This window comes from Saccopteryx leptura, chromosome 4 (assembly GCF_036850995.1).
Source record: "Saccopteryx leptura isolate mSacLep1 chromosome 4, mSacLep1_pri_phased_curated, whole genome shotgun sequence".
Classification (NCBI taxonomy): domain Eukaryota; kingdom Metazoa; phylum Chordata; class Mammalia; order Chiroptera; family Emballonuridae; genus Saccopteryx; species Saccopteryx leptura.
Genome location: NC_089506.1, coordinates 106,641,486 through 106,664,432, shown reverse-complemented (window position 1 = coordinate 106,664,432; position 22,947 = coordinate 106,641,486). Strand labels below are relative to the sequence as shown.

The 22,947-nt window shown below is 43.4% G+C and overlaps 1 protein-coding gene across 1 annotated transcript in view; it reads left to right on the top strand.

The window, feature by feature from the left end:
• The window catches only part of LOC136404213 (guanylate cyclase soluble subunit beta-2-like), a 59,713-nt gene that overhangs the window by 18,492 nt on the left and 18,274 nt on the right, over window positions 1–22,947 (top strand). Inside the window, exons 3-9 of the mRNA XM_066383615.1 lie at window positions 1–14; window positions 11,977–12,137; window positions 16,036–16,135; window positions 17,019–17,215; window positions 18,199–18,310; window positions 19,501–19,604; window positions 21,805–22,021. The exon at window positions 1–14 is cut by the window's left edge and continues 81 nt beyond it. Coding sequence (XP_066239712.1) covers window positions 1–14; window positions 11,977–12,137; window positions 16,036–16,135; window positions 17,019–17,215; window positions 18,199–18,310; window positions 19,501–19,604; window positions 21,805–22,021 — 905 coding nt within the window. The remainder of the gene's footprint in view (window positions 15–11,976; window positions 12,138–16,035; window positions 16,136–17,018; window positions 17,216–18,198; window positions 18,311–19,500; window positions 19,605–21,804; window positions 22,022–22,947) is intronic.

Below are 22,947 nucleotides of genomic sequence, written 5' to 3'. Positions count from 1 at the left end.
CTGCAAGGTTCTGGGTGAGTGTGAAAAGGGCTTGTGTTGGTTTCCTGGGGTTGTTGTAAAGAAGTACAGTCAGTTCTCATTATTTGGAGGAGTTCCGGTCCTTAAATTTGGAATACTGAATTAGCAAATACGGAGCCATTGCTCTTGGGGGAAATGTAGAGCTAGGTTCCTGGGAACCTACAGTCACGTGGTCACACCTTTTCATCAATTGATAGATATCTAATCATGTTTTGTGTGTGTTTCTGTTTAAAGACCCTTTTGTTTAATATATATTATTATTCCTTAATATTGGGCTCCCTGCCAACAGCACTATAACTCATGCCTGAATGAAGTTTATCAAATGCACCTATTTTCTTTGAAAGACTTTCAAAGAAACCTTTTTATACTGAAGAATGTGGGACTTTATACTTCAGCACTATGCTTGGGGGGCATTTGAAACAGGAGAATCACAAACTAAATGTATAAGAATGTAGAAACATAGCACTAAATAGACTGCAAAAAGGTCACTTGTCTATGGTATAAGAACTGAAACAAGAACACAATGTATTGCCTTGTTTGACCTTAGCTAAATATGTGCATTGGGCAACTCAGATATTTCTCTGCTTTGTACATGTCCGTGAATGGATTTGAAATCTCTGTGAGTATTGATTTTGGACTTACAAATACATTTTAGCAAGTATGTAAATTTACAAATACAGAATCTGGAAGTAATGAGGATCGACTGAATTACAATCAATATACTACCACAGACTGGATGGCTTAAAACAACAGAAATGTATCCTTTCATAGTTCAGGGGACCAGAGGTCCACAGCTGAGGGCTTGGCAGGGCCAGGCTCCTGGGAAGGCTCTAGAACCTTTCCTCCTCCAGGCTCTGGTGTCTCAGGTGTTCCTTGGGCAGCACAACTCCAATCTCTGCTTCCATCTTTCATGGCATCTTCTCCCTGGGTATTTATGTTTGTATATCTAAATGTCCTTCTTCTTGTAATGACTCTAGTTGTATTGGATTTAGGGCCCATCCTAATCAAGTATGATCTCATTTTAACATAATTAGACCTACAAAGCCCAAGTTACCAAATAAGGCCACATTCATAGGTTCTGGGTGGTCGTGAATTTTTGAGGGACACTATTTAACCCGTTAGAGGGCTCATATGTTACCTTTTCCATTTGAGCAGCCTGAGGCTTCTTACAGACAAAAAGGATGAGTGTCACTGAGTTTCACCATCTATACCACCACCAGCGTGTCCGGCCTCGGTGTTGGCTTTGACAGGTACTGAAATACCTTTGCAGTGGATAGCCGTAATTATCTCTGGGTATCAGGAGGGGCAGCATTGAGAATCTTGTTATTCCAACCACATTCATGTTTGTTTGTAAATGGACACGGTGAGCTTTCTAAGGAGCTGAGGGCCTTTCTCCCCATCTGCTCAGGCAGGGAAACATCTCATCTGCCCGGACATTACAGTGCCATTGACAGGGTCATAATTGGGGGACCATGTCCTCCTTACAATGCACATATAATACCAGGATGATTTCTCCCATGGATGTATTAGCAAAAGATGACTTATTCTTTTAACTTGCTCCCTTCCTGGGCTCTGAGGGAAGAGGAACAGGACAAAGAGAGAATGTAGCTCTGCCTCCTTCTAGTTTGATGACCCAGAACAAGTTATTTACTCAGTAAAAGTTTTTCATTGGTCAAATGAGAATAATAAGAATAATGTTTACCCTTCAGAGTTTTTCTGAGGATTAAATGAGATAATGCATGTGAATATATCAGAGGTGGTATCTGATATAATAAGCTCTTAAAAACTTTCCTTCCTTCCTTCCCTCTGTCTTAGTTTCCTAGGGCTGCCACAACAAAGGACCCCAGACGGGGTGGTTTAAACAGCAGACATGTGCTTTCTCACAGTTGTGGACACCACATCAAGGTGGCAGCAGGGTTAATTCCTTCTGGAGGCCTGAGGGAGACGACTCTCTGTCCCCTGACTCTCCTGGCTTCTGGTGGCCGCTGGCAATCCTAGGTTATAGCAGTGCCACTGCCACCCCTGCCTCCACCTTCCCGTAACCCTCTTCTCTGTGTGTCTGCACGCACTGCCTCCACCTTCCCGTAACCCTCTTCTCTGTGTGTCTGCACGCACTGCCTCCACCTTCCCGTAACCCTCCTCTCTGTGTGTCTGCACGCACTGCCTCCACCTTCCCGTAACCCTCTTCTCTGTGTGTCTGCACGCAGCTTTCTGGGAAGGACACATCGTTGGATTTAGGGCTCACCGTAATCCACTGTGATCTATCTTCATTTAACTACTTAGAACTGCCAAGACCCCAGTTCCAAATAAGGTGACATTTGGAGGTTCCAGGTGGACTTGGATTTGGGGAAGACACTACTCAGCCTGTCCACCCTCCTGCCCTTTATCTTTCTGTCTCACCACTTCCAGGCTCATTGATAACATGCCTCTTTCAACCCCAGTTGACGTTCCTTTGCCCATTCCTCATAGGCAGTGTGGCTTTGGGTCATGGCAGACGGCATTTAGGGGTCCTTGCAGGCAGGCACTTATCAGCACCCTCCCCTGGCACCTGAGGCCCTAGGGGAGACCTGTTTGGAGCTCGGGTGAGGCTGGGAATGCACAGCTCTCATGCTGGGGCTGTGCAGCCCGGAGAGGGTTGGGCAGCGGGCAAGGCGGGTGCACGGGGCGCGCACCCTGGGCCCCGACTTCTGAAGGGCTCTGCAAGCCCCCCCAACTTTACATTTTTTTCTAATGATGCCAAGTTTGGTTTCATATGTGCAATTTTAATGTTAATAGTACATAATATTTTTTATTTATTTAAAAATATAGTTACATGTATTTTTATTTTCTCTGTCTCTCTTTCTTTTTTTAAGGGGCCCAATATTTTCTTCTGCACCTGGGGCCTCAACCAACCTTAATCCGCCTCTGACAGCTGGGGCTGTGGATTCCAGCTGCTATTTTTGTGTCTCCGAGGGCCCCGCAGAGCTGCCTGCTGTCCTCGGGGGCTCTTCCTGAGGCAGTTACAGGAGAAAGACTTTCATGCAGGAACCAGACCTCAGGGGTTAGCTCTCTACAGCCAGTGCTGCCCCCACTTCGAGACTCAGCTCAGCTCCTAAGCAGCGGCCTCTCTGCTCGAAACATCACTTTAACACTACCTGCCAGAGATCTTGTGGTTTATTTTCTTAACCATTGCTTTTTAAAACCTTTAAAATACATTATTATGATGTTAAATATGCTTTATAAGATCGAATAGGTGGACACTTGAGCCCTCAGCCACTCTAATTTGCACTCCCCCACATGTCCGAGGCCTGGACGCAGCCCCGCCGTGGCGCTCCACGGGGATGCCCTCTAGTGGGGCTGCCGGCCCTCGGTGTGCCTGAATGTCTCTGCACAGGGGGTTCTTTGGGTTCCAACAGTCTTGACATACGATGTTTCGAGTTTACGACACTCAATCTCATAAAAACTTTAAAAAATTGAGACATGACTGTTTTGGCTTTTAGCATTGTACTTATGGACTATGTTAGTGAGCTAGTTTTGTTGCATCCAGCAGAAGAATGCACAGTAAGGCGGCGCATGAGTGAGGGATTTGGCGTCCCCTAGTACGCTTACCTATGCCATTTTGGACTGTTAAAAGTACAAGTGTTCCGTTTGTGTTAGGGTAGGGTGTGTTTCGACTTACACCAAAATTCGGGTTACATCACTGTTGTAAGAACGAAATTGTGTCGTAACCCGAGGACCCCCTATAATTGCCTCCTTTCTTCTCACTATTGGGTTATCTTCCTTCCACAGAAAGAAAAATCCTCAGGTGCGAATTCTGTACTGAGAGCTGACTATTGAGACTTGACCCAGAAAGCTAGTGTTTCTATAGTTTAGAAAATAAAAGAGCACGAAAGCTTGGACTGGGTGGTGGAAAGAAGCCTGCCTTCAGTCATTTCTTAATTTTATTTCCAAGAATCCCCCGCAGCAGTAGGCTATGTGGCTACCTCACCCCATCTTAGTCTGTCTCAGCTCTGCTGGAGGGCATTGTATTGCTATTCGACTAGAACGAGCTTGAGGGGTTGAATTCTGCTCTGTTGCCAGCTATGTGACCTTGGAATTTCACTGAGAGCTGATATTCCTTTCAAAAGGGAGTAATATTTACCTCAAAGGGTCACGGAAAGGAATGAATTAAATCAGATAACAGATGTAGCAACATTCAGGTCACAGAGGTGCTCAGCAGGTGTGAACTGAATGGTGGATCTGAAGGGGAGGCAGGGGCTGTTGTCCTCAAAAGTAGGGACAAGTTTTGCTGTTCACCTTAAATGACTGCACTATAACATAATGTTCTGAGCTCTCTGAGCAGTAGTCAGCAAACTATGTACAGCCTATGGGCCAAATCTGGCCCCTTGTCTGTTTTTGTAAATAAAGTTTTATTGGAACAAAGCTACACATTTTGTCTGTGGCTGCTTTTACACTACAATGGCAGAGTTGAATAGTCATGACAGAGACCATATGACTGCAAAATTGGAAATATTTATTATCTGCCCTCTACTGAAAGTATTTTGTCATCTCATGCTCTAAAGATTAGATCTATAACACACAGATCTTTTTGAAGATTTTGAAAATCTCATTTAATTGAGAACTATTATTGACTAAGTTAGGTCTCCTTCACCCACCCCTTCACCCTGGAGAAAAAAATCATGTGTTGAAAACCCAACCCCCCAATATGATGGTATTGGAAATGGGCCTTTGGGTTATAATCAGGTTTAGTGTGGTGATCAGGATCAGAGCGCTAGCTTGCTCACACACCCTCTTCATCCCCCAGTCATGTGAGGACACAGTGAGAAGCCAGGGAGAGAGCTCTCACTGGAACCTGACCATGTTACACCTTAATCTTAGACTTCCAGCCTCCAGAATTGTGAGAAAATAAATTTCTCTTCGTAAGCCAGCCTACAGTTCTGTGATGGTAGCCCGAGCAGAACCGTACATAAACTCTAGGAAGTATTTCATACCAGGCCACTTTTGTAACTGTGTGGGTGTGACGCTGTGTGGTACGGCGGTGTCTTTGGCAGAGAGATGCCATCACACACCTGCCCGACTGCATTCACTCTCTCAAACCAGCTGACATAGTCAGAGGCAGGAACAGGTTTATAGTCTGAGGTAAGGGGTTGACCCACATCACCTGTTTACCAAGAGCCAAAGTATATCACTGTGATTTCTTCCTGTCTAGCTTTGAAAATCAGAAGAATATTTTCTTCTTGTTTATCTCAGTAACAGGTGTTGCCTGTGCCTGAAAGGGTACATAGTATGGTGAGTGCATTTTTTTTCAAATTAAATGCTGGGATGCAAAAATTAGGTAAAGACATGCGTGAGTCTTGGAATCAGGATGCTGCTTCAACATAGGCCACGTGGTCTCTGTGTTTCTCTGTCTCAGTCTCGGACTCTGTCTCTTTCTGTATCTTCTATCTATCTATCATCTATCTATCTATCTATCTATCTATCTATCTATCTATCTATCTATCTATCATCTATCTATCTATATCCCAGGAGTCAGAGAGAGCAGCCCCTGCCAGAGGGAAGTTTGAAGGAAGGACATTAAGTATATTTCACTGTCTTAAGAAAATCTGCTGATCAGTTGAGACTCGTTTCTCTCTTAGACAAAGAGGAGAGCATGCTAAGTTAGCGCCCGGGCTTCGCCTTCTCAGTGGGCTCCCTAATGGCCTTTCCTTCCTGTCAGCCCGGGTTGTGCGTTTCCCACCCACTCTGCCGCCACACAGTCCTGGGCTTTCTTATTAGCATCACTCCGCTGGGACCAGATGGCAGGCTGAGCATTGCGTAACGAATTGTTCTGTATATGAATAAGTGGCTACTTAGTGTGTAAGTGGGTTATTAGTGATCTGATGTGACAACACACACAACAGCCATTTGGCACAGCTGTGTCACTCTCGACTTTGCTTGCTAAGAAACCAGCAGTAAAACGCATTTCAACAGTTAGCTATCAGCAAATGCCAACAAGCATCTCTGCACCTACCTCTTTAAAAATAAGAGGAACAACTTAAAACTTACAAAGTCCTGAAATCAGGCATTAGAATATATACTCTTTTCTATGACTCTCTGAGGTGAGACAAGTAACCCCGGCCATGTGACCCACTGAAAATGGAGACTGGACCTCCGCTGTGCTGATTTGCAGCCTGGTGCTGAAGCCTGCAGACTGGAGGGGCAGTTGACGAGGTGGGGCGGGGGACATGAGGTCTCTAGCAATGGCTTTGGAATCAGATAGATTTGCATGAGCCCCCCAGCTATACGGTCTCCTAATAATGTCACACAGGGCAAGTTCCCCATTGGTAATCACAACAGCACCCACCTCAGAGATGATTGTAAAGATTAAATCCAACAATGTGAGCAAAGTGCCTAACACACAGTGGGTATTCAATAAAGCAGACCCTTCTTCCTGTCCCCTTCTCAACGCCCCCCCCCCCCAGTAGACTCCTGTTTCTGTGCTCTCTCGTCCTCGGTCGGGCTGACTGACTTCTCTGTTCCAGAGTTTCCAGGGAAGCTGACTGCTCATCTACAGGCTTAAGTGAGACTCACTCCCGCCAAGCTTCTCTCTACGCCCAGTGACCTTACTGAACCCACCTTCCCGATTCAGTCTGTCTCCTCCTTGCAACTTCTAGTATCAACAAGGTTTCTGTTCCTCTCCTTTTCTTAAACTTCTCTCGCTCTTTCCTCGTAAATGACTTCTCTATTACCTCATACCCGGCTTAAGTAACACCATTTGATAAAGAGAGTACTCTAGATGAATGGCTTTCTCCAGATATCTAAACCTTATTTCTTTGGATACTAAAGATTTAGAAAAAAATTCCCCAGTTTCAATGAAAAACTTTCTAAAGTGCCCGGCACGCACTTCCCTGTCCTGTGGAGGACTGCGAGCGTTTCTGGGTGGCTGAGGCGTGTAGCCATGAGGAATGGCCTTGCTGCCTGTCTCTGGGCGATGGGAGGTGGGCAGGGGCTCGGGAGCTCCAGCCCAAGCAGAGCCTTTGCCCAGGAGGCCGTGGAAGGCCGCGGTGGCGCTGTGGCACCCTGCCTGCCCTCACTCGGAGTTTAGCAGGCCTCTCCTTCTTGTCCTGGACAGCCGCCCCTGCTGCTCCTAGGCCCTTCAGCGGTCACCCAGCAAGAAGTAAATATTTCCTGGTGACAAGGAAGAAACAAGCCTGTGAAGACAGAACACTTGAATTTATACATCATTCTAATGAAAAGCTTCTTAGAAGTCTCCATGCCTTTCCTGGGAAGCCAAGGGCAGGTACTTAGTAGCAATTATTTTCCTGCCACCAACAAAGTCTCCTATTTAAACAAAACAAACAAACAAACAAACAAAGAACACTTTTTCATAGAATGTTGAACATGTCCGCAAATGTAGAGAGAACTGTGTATTGAAGCCCTTGTAGCCTTCATCCCAAAATTAATGTTTTGCCAATCTTGTTTCATCTCTGATCCCTCCACCCTTTTTCTAGTTTTGTTTTTGCTAGAGTGTCTTAAAGCAAATCTCAGGTTTCCCCTAATTTTACTCATAAATATTTCAGCTTGAGTCTCTAACAACATAAAGACATTCTAAAACATAATCATAACACCCTGATTACACCTACCCAAAATCATAACGTTACAGAGGCCCGTCGCCACCAGCTACATCTCCGCTGGTGATGGCTAACTGTGGTCTTTGTGGTCTTATTATAGATTTCTTAAGGTCTTTTCAGGACAAACAGCAAAAACTTTTTTACTTTGACAGAATTTCAAGCTCACAGAAGGTTTGCAAGAACAGTACAAAGAATTTCCATATCCTCTTCACCTATATTCCGCAATTGGCTCTGTCCTATCTTGATTTGTACCAATAATGTATTTTCTTTGAATTGGTAGTATGACACAGACACAATGTCTCTTTATGCCTACAAATTCTCTTACATGGCTACACTGCAACTATCCAGCTTGGGAAATAAACACTGATACAGCTGAGACTTTTCTAATTGTCCTGATGATGTTCTTTAGAGCAGAAGAAAACCCTGGATCGTGTCAGTTGCCATGTTTCTTCAGTCTGGAACAGTCTCTGAGTCTTCCTTTGTGTTTCCAAAAATCTTTGGAAAGTTCTGATCAGCCATTTTGTAGCATGCCCTCAATTCAGGATTATATGGTATTCCCTTCTGACTCAATCCAGGCTAGCCTCTTTTGGCAGAAGGACCACAGAAATGATGTTTTGTCCCTTTCATTTAATCATATCAGGAGGCACGTTATGTCAGTTTGTCCCATCACTGGTGTTAACTTTGATGGCTTGGTTAGGGTGTAGGTGACCAGGGTTCTCCACCATGAAGTTACTCTTTCCCCCTTTGTAATTAGTATCTTGTGAAAAGATGCTTTCAGACTATGTAAATAGCTTGTTGCTTCTCAGGCTCCTCCTTCCCTAGTTTTAGTACTCATTGAGGATTCTTGTTGGAATCAGTAATTCTGATGATGGTCAAATGGTGATTTTGTAAGTATTATCATTGTTTTTACACTTGCTAGTTGGATTTCTACTATAAGGAAGAATTTCTCCCTCTTCCTCATTTATTTATATTAATGTGAACTCTTGGTTCTTATTTTAAAAATAGGTTGAAATCCTTTACTTTCATTATTTATTTTGATTCTCAAATTCTCCAAGATTTAGCTAGTGGGAGCCCCTGTCAGCTGACCCTTGAGTCCTACCATGATACTTTGCTCATTGCTTTTACTCTCTGGAACGACAAGATGTTATACACTTATTCTTTTCCTGCCCCAGCCCTGAAATTTGACATTTCTCCAAGGAATTCTGACCCCCCCCACACACACACACACTCACACTTTTCTTTCTCCTTCCCTCCCTCCTTCCTTCCTTCCTTCCTTCCTTCCTTCCTTCCTTCCTTCCTTCCTTCCTTCCTTCCTTCCTTCCTTCCTTCCTTCCTTCCTTCCTTCTTTCTTTCTCTTTCTTTCTCTCTCTCTTTCTCTTTCCTTATCTATCTAGCTAGCTAGCTATCCATTTATCTATCTAAAATCAGATTTGTTTGTGGTCTTGCTAAGGTAGGTTTTCTCATCTACACCACAGATTTCAATCTGTTCTCTCCTTTCCATAACTATATTCTCACGAAATGAGAAGCCAGGCTCTCATCATCCACAATGCAGTTACTTAGATGCTTAATACTTGAATATTCAGAAAATCATTTCAAATTGCTAGCCCATACCATGTGAAAAGGAAGTCTGCTGACTATAGTTAAATATTTATTTAAAGTTTTTTTTGCCTTTGGTTACCAAAATACTATGTTCAAATGTTACTGGGTTAATTTTTTCCCTGGTTAATTAGGTTAATTCAGAGCTCTTCTGTAGAAATATTGTTCTGTTCATCTGTTTCTGTTTGTATTCCCTCTTAGGGTATTTCCTGTTCTTACTGATCTTATTTATTTTCTCAAAGTATATGAGTCATTAGTGCAATAACCTAAACCAGGACTGTTCAAAGAGCTAAGCTCAGAGCAATGCCAGTCCCCCAACCCAGCCAGCAATGTTTCTCACCTTTCTATCTCATTCTCATGGATGCCTTGTAGGTCTGTCCATGTTATTGTAAATGATCCGATGTCATTGTTTCTTATGGCTGAGTAGTATTCCATAGTGTATATGTACCACATCTTCTTTATCCAGTCCTCTATTGAAGGACATTTTGGTTGTTTCCATGTCTTGGCCACTGTGAACAATGCTGCGATAAACATGAGGCTGCATGTGTCTTTATGTACCATAGTTTTTGAGTTTTGGGGGTATATACCCAGTAGAGGGATTGCTGGGTCATATGGTAGTTCTATTCTTAATTTTCTGAGGAACCACCATACTTTCTTCCATAATGGCACTAATTTACATTTCCACCAAAAGTGAATGAGGGTTCCTTTTTTCCCACAGCCTCTCCAACACTTGTTATTACCTGTCTTGTTGATAATAGCTAATCTAATAGGTGTGAGGTGGTATCTCACTGTAGTTTTGATTTGCGTTTCTCTAATAGCTAGTGAAGATGAGCATCTTTTCATATATCTGTTGGCCATTTAAATTTTTTCTTAGGAGAAGTGTCTCCATTTTTTTTATTGGATTATTTGCTTGTTTGCTGCTGAGTTTTGTGAGTTCTTTATATATTTTGGATATTAACCCCTTATCTGAGCTGTTGTTTGCAAATATCTCCTGTTTAGTTTGCTTTCTGTTTTGTTGTTAGTTTCTTTTGATGTGCAGAAGAAGCTTTTTAGTTTGATGTAGTCCCATTCATTTATTTTTTCCTTTACTTCCCTTGCCTTTGGGGTCAAATACATAAAATATTCTCTTCAACCAAAGTCCATGAGTTTAGTACCTATGTCTTCTTCTATGTAATTTATTGTTTCAGATCTTATATTTAAGTCTTTGATCCATTTTGAATTAACTTTTGTGCAAGGAGACAAACTGTAGTTGAGTTTCATTGTTTCACATGTGGCTTTCCGATTTTCCCAGCACCAATTATTGAAGAGGCTTTCTTTTCTCCATTGTGTGTTTTTGGCTCCTTTGTCAAAGATGATTTGCCCATATATATGTGGTTTTATTTCTGGGCTCTCGATTCTGTTCCATTGGTCTGTTGCTCTATTTTTCTGCCAATACCATGCTGTTTTGATTATCATGGCTCTGTAATATAATTTGAATTCAGGTATTGAAATGCCTCTGGCTTTGTTTCTTTTTCTCCTCAGGATTACTTTGGTTATTCAGGATATTTTATGGTTCCATATGAACCTGGTGATTTTTTGTTCAATTTCTTTAAAAAAATGACATTGGAATTTTGATGAGAATTGCATTAAATTTGTATATTGCTTTGAGTAATATGGCCATTTTAACTATATTTATTCTTCTTATCCAAGAACATGGGATATTTTTCTGTCTCATTGTGTCTTTTTTTATTTCCTTTAATAATGCTTTGTAGTTTTCAGTATATAGGTCCTTTACATTGTTTGTTATGTTTATTCCTAAGCATTTTATTTTAATTTTTTGCAACTGTAAAAGAGATTATTTTTTAGTTCATTTTCCAAAGTTTCGTTGTTGATGTATATAGCAATAGACTTCTGTATATTAATTCTGTATCCTGCAACCTTATTGTATTGGTTTATTGTTTCTAATAGTCTTTCTGTGGAGTCTTTGGGGTTTTCTATATACAGGGTCATATCATCTGCAAAAATGAAACCTTTATTTCTTCGTTTCCTATATGAATGACTTTTATTTCTTTCTCTTGTCTGATTGGTTGCTCTGGCTAGAACTTCCAGCCCTATGTTGAATAGGAGTGGAAGGATGGCAGCCTTATCTTGTTCTTGATTTTAGAGGAAAAGCTTTTAGTTTTTTACCATTTAGTACAATGTTAGCTGATGGTTTTTTGTTAATGGCTTTCATAATGTTGAGGTATTTTTCTTCTATATACATTTTATTGAGTGTTTTAAACATTAAAGGATGTTGTATCTTATTGAATGCCTTCTCTGCATCTATTGATAGGCTCATATAATTTTTGTTTTGTTTTATTGATGTGGTGTATTATGTTAATCATTTAACATATGCTGAATCATCCTTGTGCTCCTGGGATGATGTCTAGAAGTGGTGGGAGAGGTTGCAGAGCCGTGCACTGCCCCGCGGGTGTGAATCTCATCCCAGACCCAGCCATTGTGGGGATGTGCAGCTCTGCGTCCACTCCAGACCGTAGGAAAGTTTATGCCTCAGGGGCCATGGAAAAGATCGAAGTAGAGTTTGAGGGGACTTATGTTTAATGAGCACCTACCAGGTGTCAGGACTGCATGGAGCTTCTCAGTGTTCTAACGAGCACTTTACTGGTGAGGAAAGTAAAGTCGTAGGAGGAGGACATTAATGTATCACACAGTAAGGAGTTGAACTCTTTGGAAATAAATGAGAACAAACACTTGCAGGTGCTTTTATTTTGAGGGTTTGCTTTGGATTCCTTAGGTGTCTCCGTGGAAGCCATTCTGAAACTCTTCGGAGAATACTTCTTTAAGTTCTGCAAGAAGTCTGGCTATGACAGGATGTTGCGGACACTGGGAGGAAATCTCACAGAGTTCATAGAGAACCTAGATGCCCTGCACAGCTACCTTGCACTTTCTTACCGGGTAAGGTGATCTGAGACTGGTCTTGGTGGTCCTGAGAGGAAGCAAATGTCTCTAATCATTTGGGGCTATTCAGTGCCATCTTCCTGCCTCCTCAAAAAGGGGGCAGTTGCAGGGGGCCTGCAGAATGCTTGGTACCTAGTGTCAGTAGACTGAGAAGTTTTCTGGGGGGAAGGAATGGAAAATCAATACCTGCTGACCACTTGGATAAAGTCGAACAGTCAAAGAAGGGCTAGCTGGAGAGGTCAGCTTTGTGATGGAAGATGGCCTGTTTTGATGGGGCTGGTGTGGATTTGGAAATAAATCTAGAAGATCAACTGCAATGGGAACAAAGGCTGGGACACAATCATGTTTCAGGGGATTTGTAAAATCTCTCCTCAGGTTTCCTGGCCTGGATGGAGCTGATTAACAGCTCCTGTAGCCAGAGTCATTTATTCATGTTTCAGAAGCAAAGGCTTGACAAGGCCAAGATCCAGAGTCAGACACCATCCAACTCTGACAACCTCCGGGGTGACTGCCTGAGGTGGTAGCACTCATTTCCCTGCTGAGAAGTTCACTCCTTGGTTTTCTTGTTTGTAGAGATCATTGGAAATTTAAATGCTTAGTAAAAAAATGCTTCAGTGAGAAGACAAAGCAGCATTTACACATACCATAATAATGGTTTCTTATTTTGTATTAAATAGTTTATATTTATGTTTCAGGCCCTTTATAGTTTGCTAAGCTTTTTCTTCACCATTTTTGTATCTAATGCTGATAACCACCTTCGAAGGATTTTCATGAGGATAATGTGGGATTATGTGTGCTAAAACGTCTCATCTTATTTCCTCTAATTTTCAGGGAGGGAATAAAAGGCTTGGGAACCTAATGACTTCTAGCAGGATGAGCAGTTGGGTCTTTCCTGTTGTTATCGTATGAATGACTCAAGAGTAGGGACAGTGGAAAGAGCCCTGGCTCGGGGTCAGATGCTGCCACGTACTGGCTGGTGGTCCCAGACAAGGCATTTTTCCTCTCTGGGCATCAATGTTTTCACATATTTATTTAACAAATATATATTCACCACCTACTGTGTGCCAAGCACTATCTTAGGCATTAGACAGATTTTTTTTTATATCACATTGTTCATCTGAAAATTTGGCTAATATTTTAAGTCGCAGTTCTAGAGAAGATATTAATAGTCTTCTATTCATTCATTAAATCAAAACCATTATGGCATATCTTTTATGTTCCAGATACTGCTCTCAGCATGTGACTGTCGTTCTGATAAGAGGGAAAGGAATTGAGGTTCTAAAGTACCAAGTCCATTGTTTCTGAACCCTTCCTGCTATCCTTCTTCTGGTGGTTATTTCTTCATATGCCAAAACCAATGCTAGAGAAGCAATAGAACGAAACTTCTGTAGGACTAAGTGAAGATATTCTGCATAAAATAAAAAAAGACACGTAAATGTTGTCATATGCAAGTTGAAATAAAATACAGACTGATAACTGATGGCTACACCGTGCTGCTTTATACTGGGCAAAACATTATAAATAGTCTCTTTTGGCAAAAATAAAATAAGAAAATGCTAACTTTTTTACGTCTGTCTCTAATGATTTGGTAATCCCTTAAGGTGTGCATTTCTGCACACAGTTACAACTGTGCCTTTAATCTGTTTTTTTTTTTAAGGTAACTTTCACTGAGGGCTGATTATGAGGCTGGGATTGGGCTAAGTAATATATAAACATTGAATTATCCTCTTAACCCCTAAGGTTAAGTACTCTTACTTTTCCCACTACACAGCTGAGGAAACTGAGGTCCAGCAAGGTCAAGAAACTGTACTGAATCGCTCAGGCTGCGGTGGCTGAGTGAGGACCCCAGCCCAGGTGTGCCTGTAGCTCATTATTTTCCCTTTGCTCTAATTCTCACTATTTTCCCTTTGCTCTGATTCTCCACTTTTATAAAGCCCTATTTTAATCAAGAAATAAAAGTGTAATTCTATTATCTGGAGAGTTGGAGCGAGGGGTCAGGAGAATTGAAAGCACAAACTGAGTGTGTCTCTGGGAAAGCCGAGGCTGTGAGCGAGAAGTGAGGGCATCGACGGTGCCGGCAGTGGGAAGGCGGAGGCTGCGAGCGAGAAGTGAGGGCATCGCTGGTGCCGGCAGTGGGAAGGGGAGGTTGCGAGTGAGAAGCGAGGGCATTGACGGTGCCGGCAGTGGGAAGAGGAGGTTGCGAGCGAGAAGCGAGGGCATCGACGGTGCCGGCAGTGGGAAGGGGAGGCTGTGAGCGAGAAGCGAGGGCATCGACGGTGCCGGCAGTGGGGGGGAGGCTGTGAGCGAGAAGTGAGGGCATCGACGGTGCCGGCAGTGGGAAGAAGAGGCTGCGAGAGAGAAGCGAGGGCATAGACGGTGCGGCAGTGGGAAGGGGAGGCTGTCAGCGGGAAGCGAGGGCATCGATGGTGCCGGCAGTGGGAAGGGGAGGCTGTCAGCGAGAAGCGAGGGCATCGACGGTGCCGGCAGTGGGAAGAAGAGGCTGTGAGCGAGAAGCGAGGGCATCGACGGTGCCGGCAGTGGGGGGGAGGCTGTGAGCGAGAAGTGAGGGCATCGACGGTGCCGGCAGTGGGAAGAAGAGGCTGCGAGAGAGAAGCGAGGGCATAGACGGTGCCGGCAGTGGGGAGGGGAGGCTGTGAGTGAGAAGCGAGGGCATAGACGGTGCCGGCAGTGGGGAGGGGAGGCTGTGAGTGAGAAGCGAGGGCATAGACGGTGCCGGCAGTGGGAAGGCGGAGGCTGTGAGTGAGAAGCGAGGGCATAGACGGTGCCGGCAGTGGGGAGGAGAGGCTGCCAGCGAGAAGTGAGGGCATAGACGGTGCCAGCAGTGTGTTGATTTTTAGTTTAGCCCTTCTGTACTCTCTTATTTTTTTCCCACTATATTTTTTGGATAAAACTTTTAAAATAATTTTTAATTTCCTGTTTTATCATAGGATTTTCTATGTGCTACTTCAAATCTTTAGGTTTAAGATATAAATATAACATACATACAAACATATACCTTTTCCATATACAGTATATTCTTTTGGAAAGATAAAATAAATGTTTGAAAAAAAAACCCCTCTCATTTTAACTAGCAACCCTCCCAACACACACCTACCCCCACCCCCGCCCTCACCCTCGCCACACCTCACCACAGGACTGAGCAAAGGGCTCAGAAAGAACCCACTTCCTTAATCTGTCCCTCACTCAGAGTGACGGCTGTGAGCCAGGGTGCTGAGCTGCCTACCGATCAAGCAGGGGAGAAACTGCTTCTCTCAGAATGCCCTGCCCCAGACAGAGTTTTTGTCCTCATCTCTTGACATATGTCCCATGTAACATCATGCATTCTTGGATGGCAACATTCATTCCTGGAGAGAGATGATCTCTGTTCGTGTGTCCTTGATTTTCCAAATGTGCAACTTTTCAGCATACAGGACATTATTCTTCCAGAACAAGAAATGGACCCTTCTCCACTTGCAAATTCCTCTGAGCCTCCGATCTTTCTGAGAATGAAGATAGCTGTGCTCACTTGGTCGCAAACCAAGCATGGCACCTGTTGGAGTGTGGGGAGGAGCAGCATGACATGGTGGAAAGTCTCATTGGAGGGTCGAAATGTTATTCCATTAATGTAGCCTTAGCTGCCCTGTTACTTTCCTCCTCTTTAAACTAGGGATCACACTTGCTATATAGAGTTGGTTAGGGGTTAGGTAGAATATGAAATTTCAGACATACAGAGGCAAAGACCATGGTAGGTTTTATTTTTGTGTGACTAGAGGGGGATTTGGAAGACAGCTCTGTGTGATATAATGGATAAGTTCTTTTGTTTCACAAAACCTTAAAAAGCATAATTTAAACAACTTGCGTTCACGGGGAAAATCCTGTTTTATATTTTAATTAGGACATGAATGCACCATCGTTTCGTTTGGAGAGAAGAGCAGACAGGAAAATGCTTCTTCATTACTATTCTGATAGAAGTGGTCTGTGCCACATTGTACCAGGTATGGGGACAGCTAACCACTCCCGCAGCTATGAGGTCTCTGGAGGGAAGATGCCTTTCCCCAGACAATCTCCAGGATGGCCTTTGGGTAGACATTAAAACTCCATCTTTTCCAGAGTCTGACTCTTTGCCATCTTGACCATTACTCCCAAAGTAGGAGTCTATAAAATAAGTTTTTGAAGTGCCAGAAGAAGGAATAATTTTCACTTTTATTTCAACACTTAAAATTATGCTGGCTTTTATATAATTGTGTTAATTCTGCATACATTATTTTGTATCAACTTTTTTTTGGTATTCAGAATTATAGGAAAATTATCCTTCTCTGTTCACATATCTGCAAAAACACATCTTTAATGGCTGAATGATATTCAATATTATAATTAGCTAGTTCCCTATTGTTGAGATTTTAGTTGATACAACTGTTGCTATTGTAAACAATGCTGTGATGAACATCTTCAAGCATGCTTTTACCATTTTTTATAGACCTAGGATAGATTCCCGAGGAACACTTAAAAAGCATGATCATTAATGCTCCTACAATGAATTTTGCCTACATTATCTCCAGAGTTTGTGTATTTGTTTGTTTAATAAGTTAAATGCCTTCCTGAAATACACCAACACATGAATAGATGCTGAACTAGAAATTAGAGTGGTAGGAATGTATTTTGTATCCAGCCATATGTAACTTAAATCTCTGTAAAGTTATTTTGTTTTTAAATTTTATTACTGTGTCATAGGCTGCCTGTCTTGAGGCAGGGCCCAGATTTGGTGAACTCTGAAATATTCATTGGAAGTTATATAACTTGATTATTTTATGTTTTTTGGTGACACAGCTGCCTTCTGCCACCCCTCACTAAAGATGTTCTTCACCTACCTGGCTGCAGGTATCCTTGAGGCTGTGGCCAAAGACTTTTTTAACATTGATGTGGCTATGACTATTCTTGCCATGAATAAGGAAGAGGAGAGGACAGGGAAGAAGGAGCATGTTGTGTTTCTGATTGTGCAGAAGCCTCACACACAGATGAGCATGGCAAAACCAAACAGCTTCCGGGACACTCAGGACATCCAAAGAGACCAAGAGGTACTGGGTGTGATGTTTTCAGAAAGCACAGTGCCTCCCAGTGGGACAGGCAAGTGGACCTTCCAATAGTGGAGTGAAGGCAGGGTTACTCGATCTCAGCTATTGACATTCTGGACCAGATAATTCTTTGTTGTGAGGGGCTGCCCTGTGTATTAGAGGAGGTTTAGCAGTACCCCTGGTCTCTACCCACTAGATGCTAGGAGCACCCTGCCCCTAACTGTGACAATCAAAAATATTTCCAGGAATTGCTAAAGGTCCCCAGGGTAGGGACATGAGACAAAATCACTCCTGGTTGACAGCCACTGGTTTAAGATAAGCTGGATATATGTTACAAGGCTTTCTGGGGGTACCTTAGCCTGGGAATTTTTCACCTGTAAAAATACCAAGATAAAGGGCTTGAACTTTGCATCTTGTGGCTTATTTTGTAATCATCCTAACAAAAATTGAACTTTCAAGTCACTGGTGCCCCATTTCTACAGCTGGGGCCAGTCAGGGGTCTGGTGTCAACTCATCAACCTGTGGTTGGCGCCTCAGGTTGACTCGTAGTGTCTGTAATCTCTGTTCAGGCACCACACGGGTTAGGTGCACAGCTTTTCTGTCCATGTAGGTTGTACAATTATCCAGCTGAGTCTGTGATTCCTGGAGCACACCAAGTGTATCTTGCTGCATTCAAAGCCCACCTCAGGTCTGTTCACTGTAGAGTCTTCAGCCACAGGAAGAAACCATGGCTGCATGTGATTGTTTTTCCAGCCCCCTTTTGAGATTTTAGAAAAAGTTCTTGCTGCCTTTGAGAGAGAAACAGTATGAAGATTAATTATCATATATAAAAGTCTTGGAGCTTAAGAAGTCTTTGTAGAATTGATCTGGCAAGGCCTTGCTGTTCCTGTGCCCCAGTCACAGCAAATGGGGCTTGTGCCTCTGCAGTTCCACGACCAATGGCCAGTCATATGACCAAGCACGCGTTCTCTCCCTGACATCTGCAGTTCCTTGAGCCAGCTTTCCTGAGGATGAAGGAGAAATATTTGAGTGTCTCTGTTTGCCCTGTGAAGAAATCCCGCTGGGAAGTTGTGAGAAGTAGAGTCCTGTTTGGAAAAGGTGAGCGGGCTATTCTCCTACCTTGGCTCTCTGAGCGCAGTGACTGCTTGGTGCATACAAATGGGCCAAGTCCTGGATCATTACTATGACACTGACTCTGCAGAACTTGACTATGGCTGACATTGTTTTTAATGTCAGACTCTAACTCGCCTTCCTCTGCCCCTTTCATTTGTGCTGGGTGACATGGAGACCCAGTCTCCCCTGATCTCAGGGGAAGCCACGGGAAGGAGGACTGGAATCAGTGCCCCCTGGTGACTGTGCTGAAGAGAAGGAGAATGAGTACTGACATAGTATCAGGAACAATGGACTTTTCACGGCTCCTCAGGCTTCTGGACTGGCCTGCATTTCTGGTCTGGAAGTCTATGGACAGTGACTGTGGTGTCCAGTAATGCAAAGGGTACTGTATCAAGAGCCAAGAGAGCATATTTCTGGCTCTGTCCCTGAAGAGTTATATGGCCTTCAAGGTCCTTCATCTTCCATCTGAAAAGTGAAGGAGGTGGTCTTGCTGCTGGCTCGTCTCACAAGCAGCACCTGGTGCCTGAGTCAGGGTAAGGGACCCACTGGGAGAGGGAGCTAGAGTGTCCTCATCATGTCCCCATGGATCATGATGACATGCGTCTGGGAGAAGGTCTGCAGGGCTCAAAGGGCTGCATTTTAAGTCCTTCCAGCCATGGCAAGCGACTCAGACACACAATTGACATCCTTTGTCTAGGAGATTTTCATATCAAAAAGGCTCCATTTTGAATCTCAACGCTTTGCCAAATAGGGCTGTTGGTTAAATTTTAATGTGCCACCCCAAACTGTCAGTCTAAAAAGCTCCATGGCAAATGTCCCTGACGCTGGGCCGGGCACACATACCCTGCTCTGTGAGCTCATTGTCTGGCTGTCACCCTTTCAATGCAGACTCTGTTTTCATGGTGAGACGTTCTCAATTGGCCTAGAAACTCTTCAGCGTCAGGCAGAAACTTGGCGGGGGCGTGGGCGTTTCTCAACCCGGTAGCAAGTTTTCTGTTTGTTTTAATTTGGAGGAGGAATTGCCATGGCCATCTGGAGATGCTGCGGGGGCCATGCGGAAGGGTGGGGACTGCACTTTGCCTGGAAAACATTTAAGACATGATCCTGAGCCCCGCTCTGTTCCAGGTTGGTGGCACGAGTTGCCTCTGAACAGGACTCTGTTTTCCTACATCCAGGGCATCTTCGGAACGCCTTTGTGCCGGTTTATCCTGAGCAGCTCTGGATTGAAGTTAAGACATTCTGCAATGCTTTTCCTTTCCACATCGTATTTGATGAATCAGTAAGAGGCCCTTTCCTCTGTAGCTTGGATTGGGGTTAGTCTGTTGTATAGTCTTTGTGGCTGGTATTTGAGGAGTCCTTGGGGTTTGGGTGACCAGGATTTAGCTTGATAAGACCACTGACTTCCTTTTCATTGTGGCAGCCTCCAAAACCAGAATGCCTGATCTTCTTGGTAGATATGGGAGGAAGCAATGCCAAAGGGTTTGAACCAGTAAGTGCATGAGAAAGTTTGCCATTAGAGAAAAGGAAAGTGACACTAAAATTCACTGTACCAAAAGACAAGATAACTTAGTCAGTAGCAATGGCAGGGGAATTCTAAACGTGCCCACTCATCATCCTAATGGCTGCCATGGTGTGTCAATCCCATCGAGCTCCGCCTTCTGCATCTTCAAGGTACGGAGAGGTCTGTGCCCACTTACGCCACTGTTCTTCGAGTGTTGTAAGAATGACCATTAATAGGTAATGTTTGGTCATTTTCTATTTTCTTAGATAAAATATATGTCAATTGAATTGATTATGAACACATTTAAAAGTCATTTAGGCAAGACCCTGGCTGGTTTGCTTTACCGGCAGGGGTCCCCAAACTTTTTACACAGGGGGCCAGTTCACTGTCCCTCAGACTGTTGGAGGGCCGCCACATACAGTGCTCCTCTCACTGACCACCAATGAAAGAGGTGCCCCCTCTGGAAGTGCGGCAGGGGGCCGGATAAATGGCCTGAGGGGGCTGCATGTGGCCCACGGGCCGTAGTTTGGGGATGCCTGGTAGTGGTAGAGTGTCAGCCTGGTGTGTGGATGTCCTAGGTTTGATTTCTGATCAGGGCACACAGAAGAAGCACCCATCTGCTTCTCCACCCCTCCCCCCTTGCTTCTCTCTCTCTCTCTCTCTCTCTTTCTCTTTCTATTTCTCTTCTCCTCCCCTCCTGCAGCCATGGCTCAATTGAGTGAGTTGGCCCCGGGTACTACTGAGGGTGGCTTCATGGCCTCGGCCTCAGGCACTAAGACCTTGGTTGCTGAGCAACGGAGCAATGCCCTAGGTGGGCAGAGCATCGCCCCCTAGTTGGCTTGCTGGGTGGATCCCTGTCAGGGTGCACACGGGAGTCTGTCTCTGCCTCCCCCCCCCCCCACTGGATTTAAAAAAAAAGTCATTTAGGCAAGTGAAATTGGTCCAAAAAATTAGTTAAAATGCTATCAGCCATTGTGGTTTTCTCTGATATTTATTTGAATGCATAGATATGTTGAATCATCACTTCCAGGTGAATTGCTGGTAATAGGTTCTAAGACATTTACTCATTTGAGGATCATCTCTCTCTGCTTGCAAAGAATTGATCTGACTAAGGAAATCAAACATCCCATAACAAATAACTAGGAAATTATAAAGCAAGGTACCTTGGCTTTTCCCTGATGCCATGAGGACATTAGTACTGTGAATCTTAGTATTTTAAATTCCAATCTACTTTAAAAACTTTACTTCTTTTTAAGAAAATTTAATACTATCATTCAGAAGGTTGGGTTGATTTCTCTAGCCTCAAAGTCCCCATGGTTCATTAAGCATTCTTGGACAGCTGGTGCCGGCATTGGGCATTTCGCAGAGGGGGCACCCATTCCGCTCCTTCCTCTGTGTGTTCCCTGGACAGCTGGTGCCGGCACTGGGCATTTCCCAGAGGGGGCACCCATTCTCCTTCCTCTGTGTGTTCCCTGGACAGCTGGCGCCGGCATTGGGCATTTCCCAGAGAGGGCACCCATTCTGCTCCTTCCTCTGTGTGTTCCCTGGACGTAGCAGGAACAGTGCCTCCCAAACTGCTTCACCCAGGCCTGGATGTCAGGCCAATGCTACAGAATTTGCAGTTTCTTTATCAATTAATTTCAAACAGAGGGAGCGGAAGAGGCAGAGAAAGAGAGAGAGAGAGAGATCTCACAGAGCTAAAGAAACACTGTTAGCCAAATTGAGAGCTTTACTTCTGTTTCTTGTTAGTCAGAAATGTGCTTTTGAGCACTTCAATGATATCCTTTTCTCTTTCAGAGATTAGCTGCATATTTTATTTTTAAAATAATATTAGTACTTCCCTGGTGTTTATTGCCTTACTGACCCCTTTCCCCGAATGAGTCACAAAGCATGGCCCAAGTGCCATCTCCAAGGGGGGGCCGGCTACGCCGCAGGCTGCCGTCCTCTCCTCGGTCTCACCTCTGTCCTCTGTGCGCAGCTAAGGGTCAAGCAAGCTGGAGTGAATATCCAGAAGTATGTCCCAGGACTCCAAACCCAGAAGATTCGATTAGATGAGGTTTTCTCCATCATCCATCCTCAAGTTACTTTCAACATTTTCAGCATCTGCAAGTTTATCAACAGTCAGTTTGTCCTGAAGGCCCGGGAGGAAACGAGGCCTGAAGCACAGAAACATCAGCCCCTGCTCAAACTCAGAGGTAGAAGCTCCCTCCTTTCCCTTGCTCTCCGCTGTTGGGAGGATTGCTTAGAAAGGAAAGAGGCAGAGCCTTCCAATTTCCTCAAAAAATTTTAGATAAAAAGTGGGGCTGGGATGGCATTCAGAACAGTTGTTTTTCTGACATTTCTATTGTGCTTGATATGTAATAAATTCATTTTATTTCCTTAACCATTTCAGGTTCAGACATAAATGGACTCTAAATATATATCTATATCTATATCTATATCTATATCTATATCTATATATACCGTTTTCCAGAATTTTTATATATTATATATTTATAAAAAATATAAATTTATTTAATAAATATATAAATACATTTTAATTTATAAAATATATAAAATATATTTATTTTACATGAAATAAAATTCTGTTCTCTGTTCTCAAAAATTTTGGAATGCACATTGATACTAACTTAATGTCTGTTTTTTGTATAGTAACATGGTCATTTGACCTACTGTCAATAGGGCGTATATTTGCATTTGTTTTTGTTTCTTTGTAAATTTTATATAACATAAATACAGCAAATCAAACAAAGGTTAAAGACAAAGGTTAAACAATGTATCAAATTCAACTCAAACGCCTGACCTGTGGTGGCGCAGTAGATAAAGCATCGACCTAGAAATGCTGAGGTCGCCTGTTCGAAACCTTGGGCTTGCCTGGTCAAGGCACATATGGGAGTTGATGCTTCCAGCTCCTCCCCCCTTCTCTCTCTCTGTCTCTCCTCTCTCTCTCTCTCTCTCTCTCTCTGTGTCTCTCCCTCTCCTCTCTAAAATGAATAAATAAAAAATTTAAAAAAAAAAAATTCAACTCAAACTAGTTAGGAAACACAAAAAACAAAAAGGTCTAAACTATGACAACAATAACATAAAATATTAAAGGGGAGTAAAATGTAGTTCTTATAGA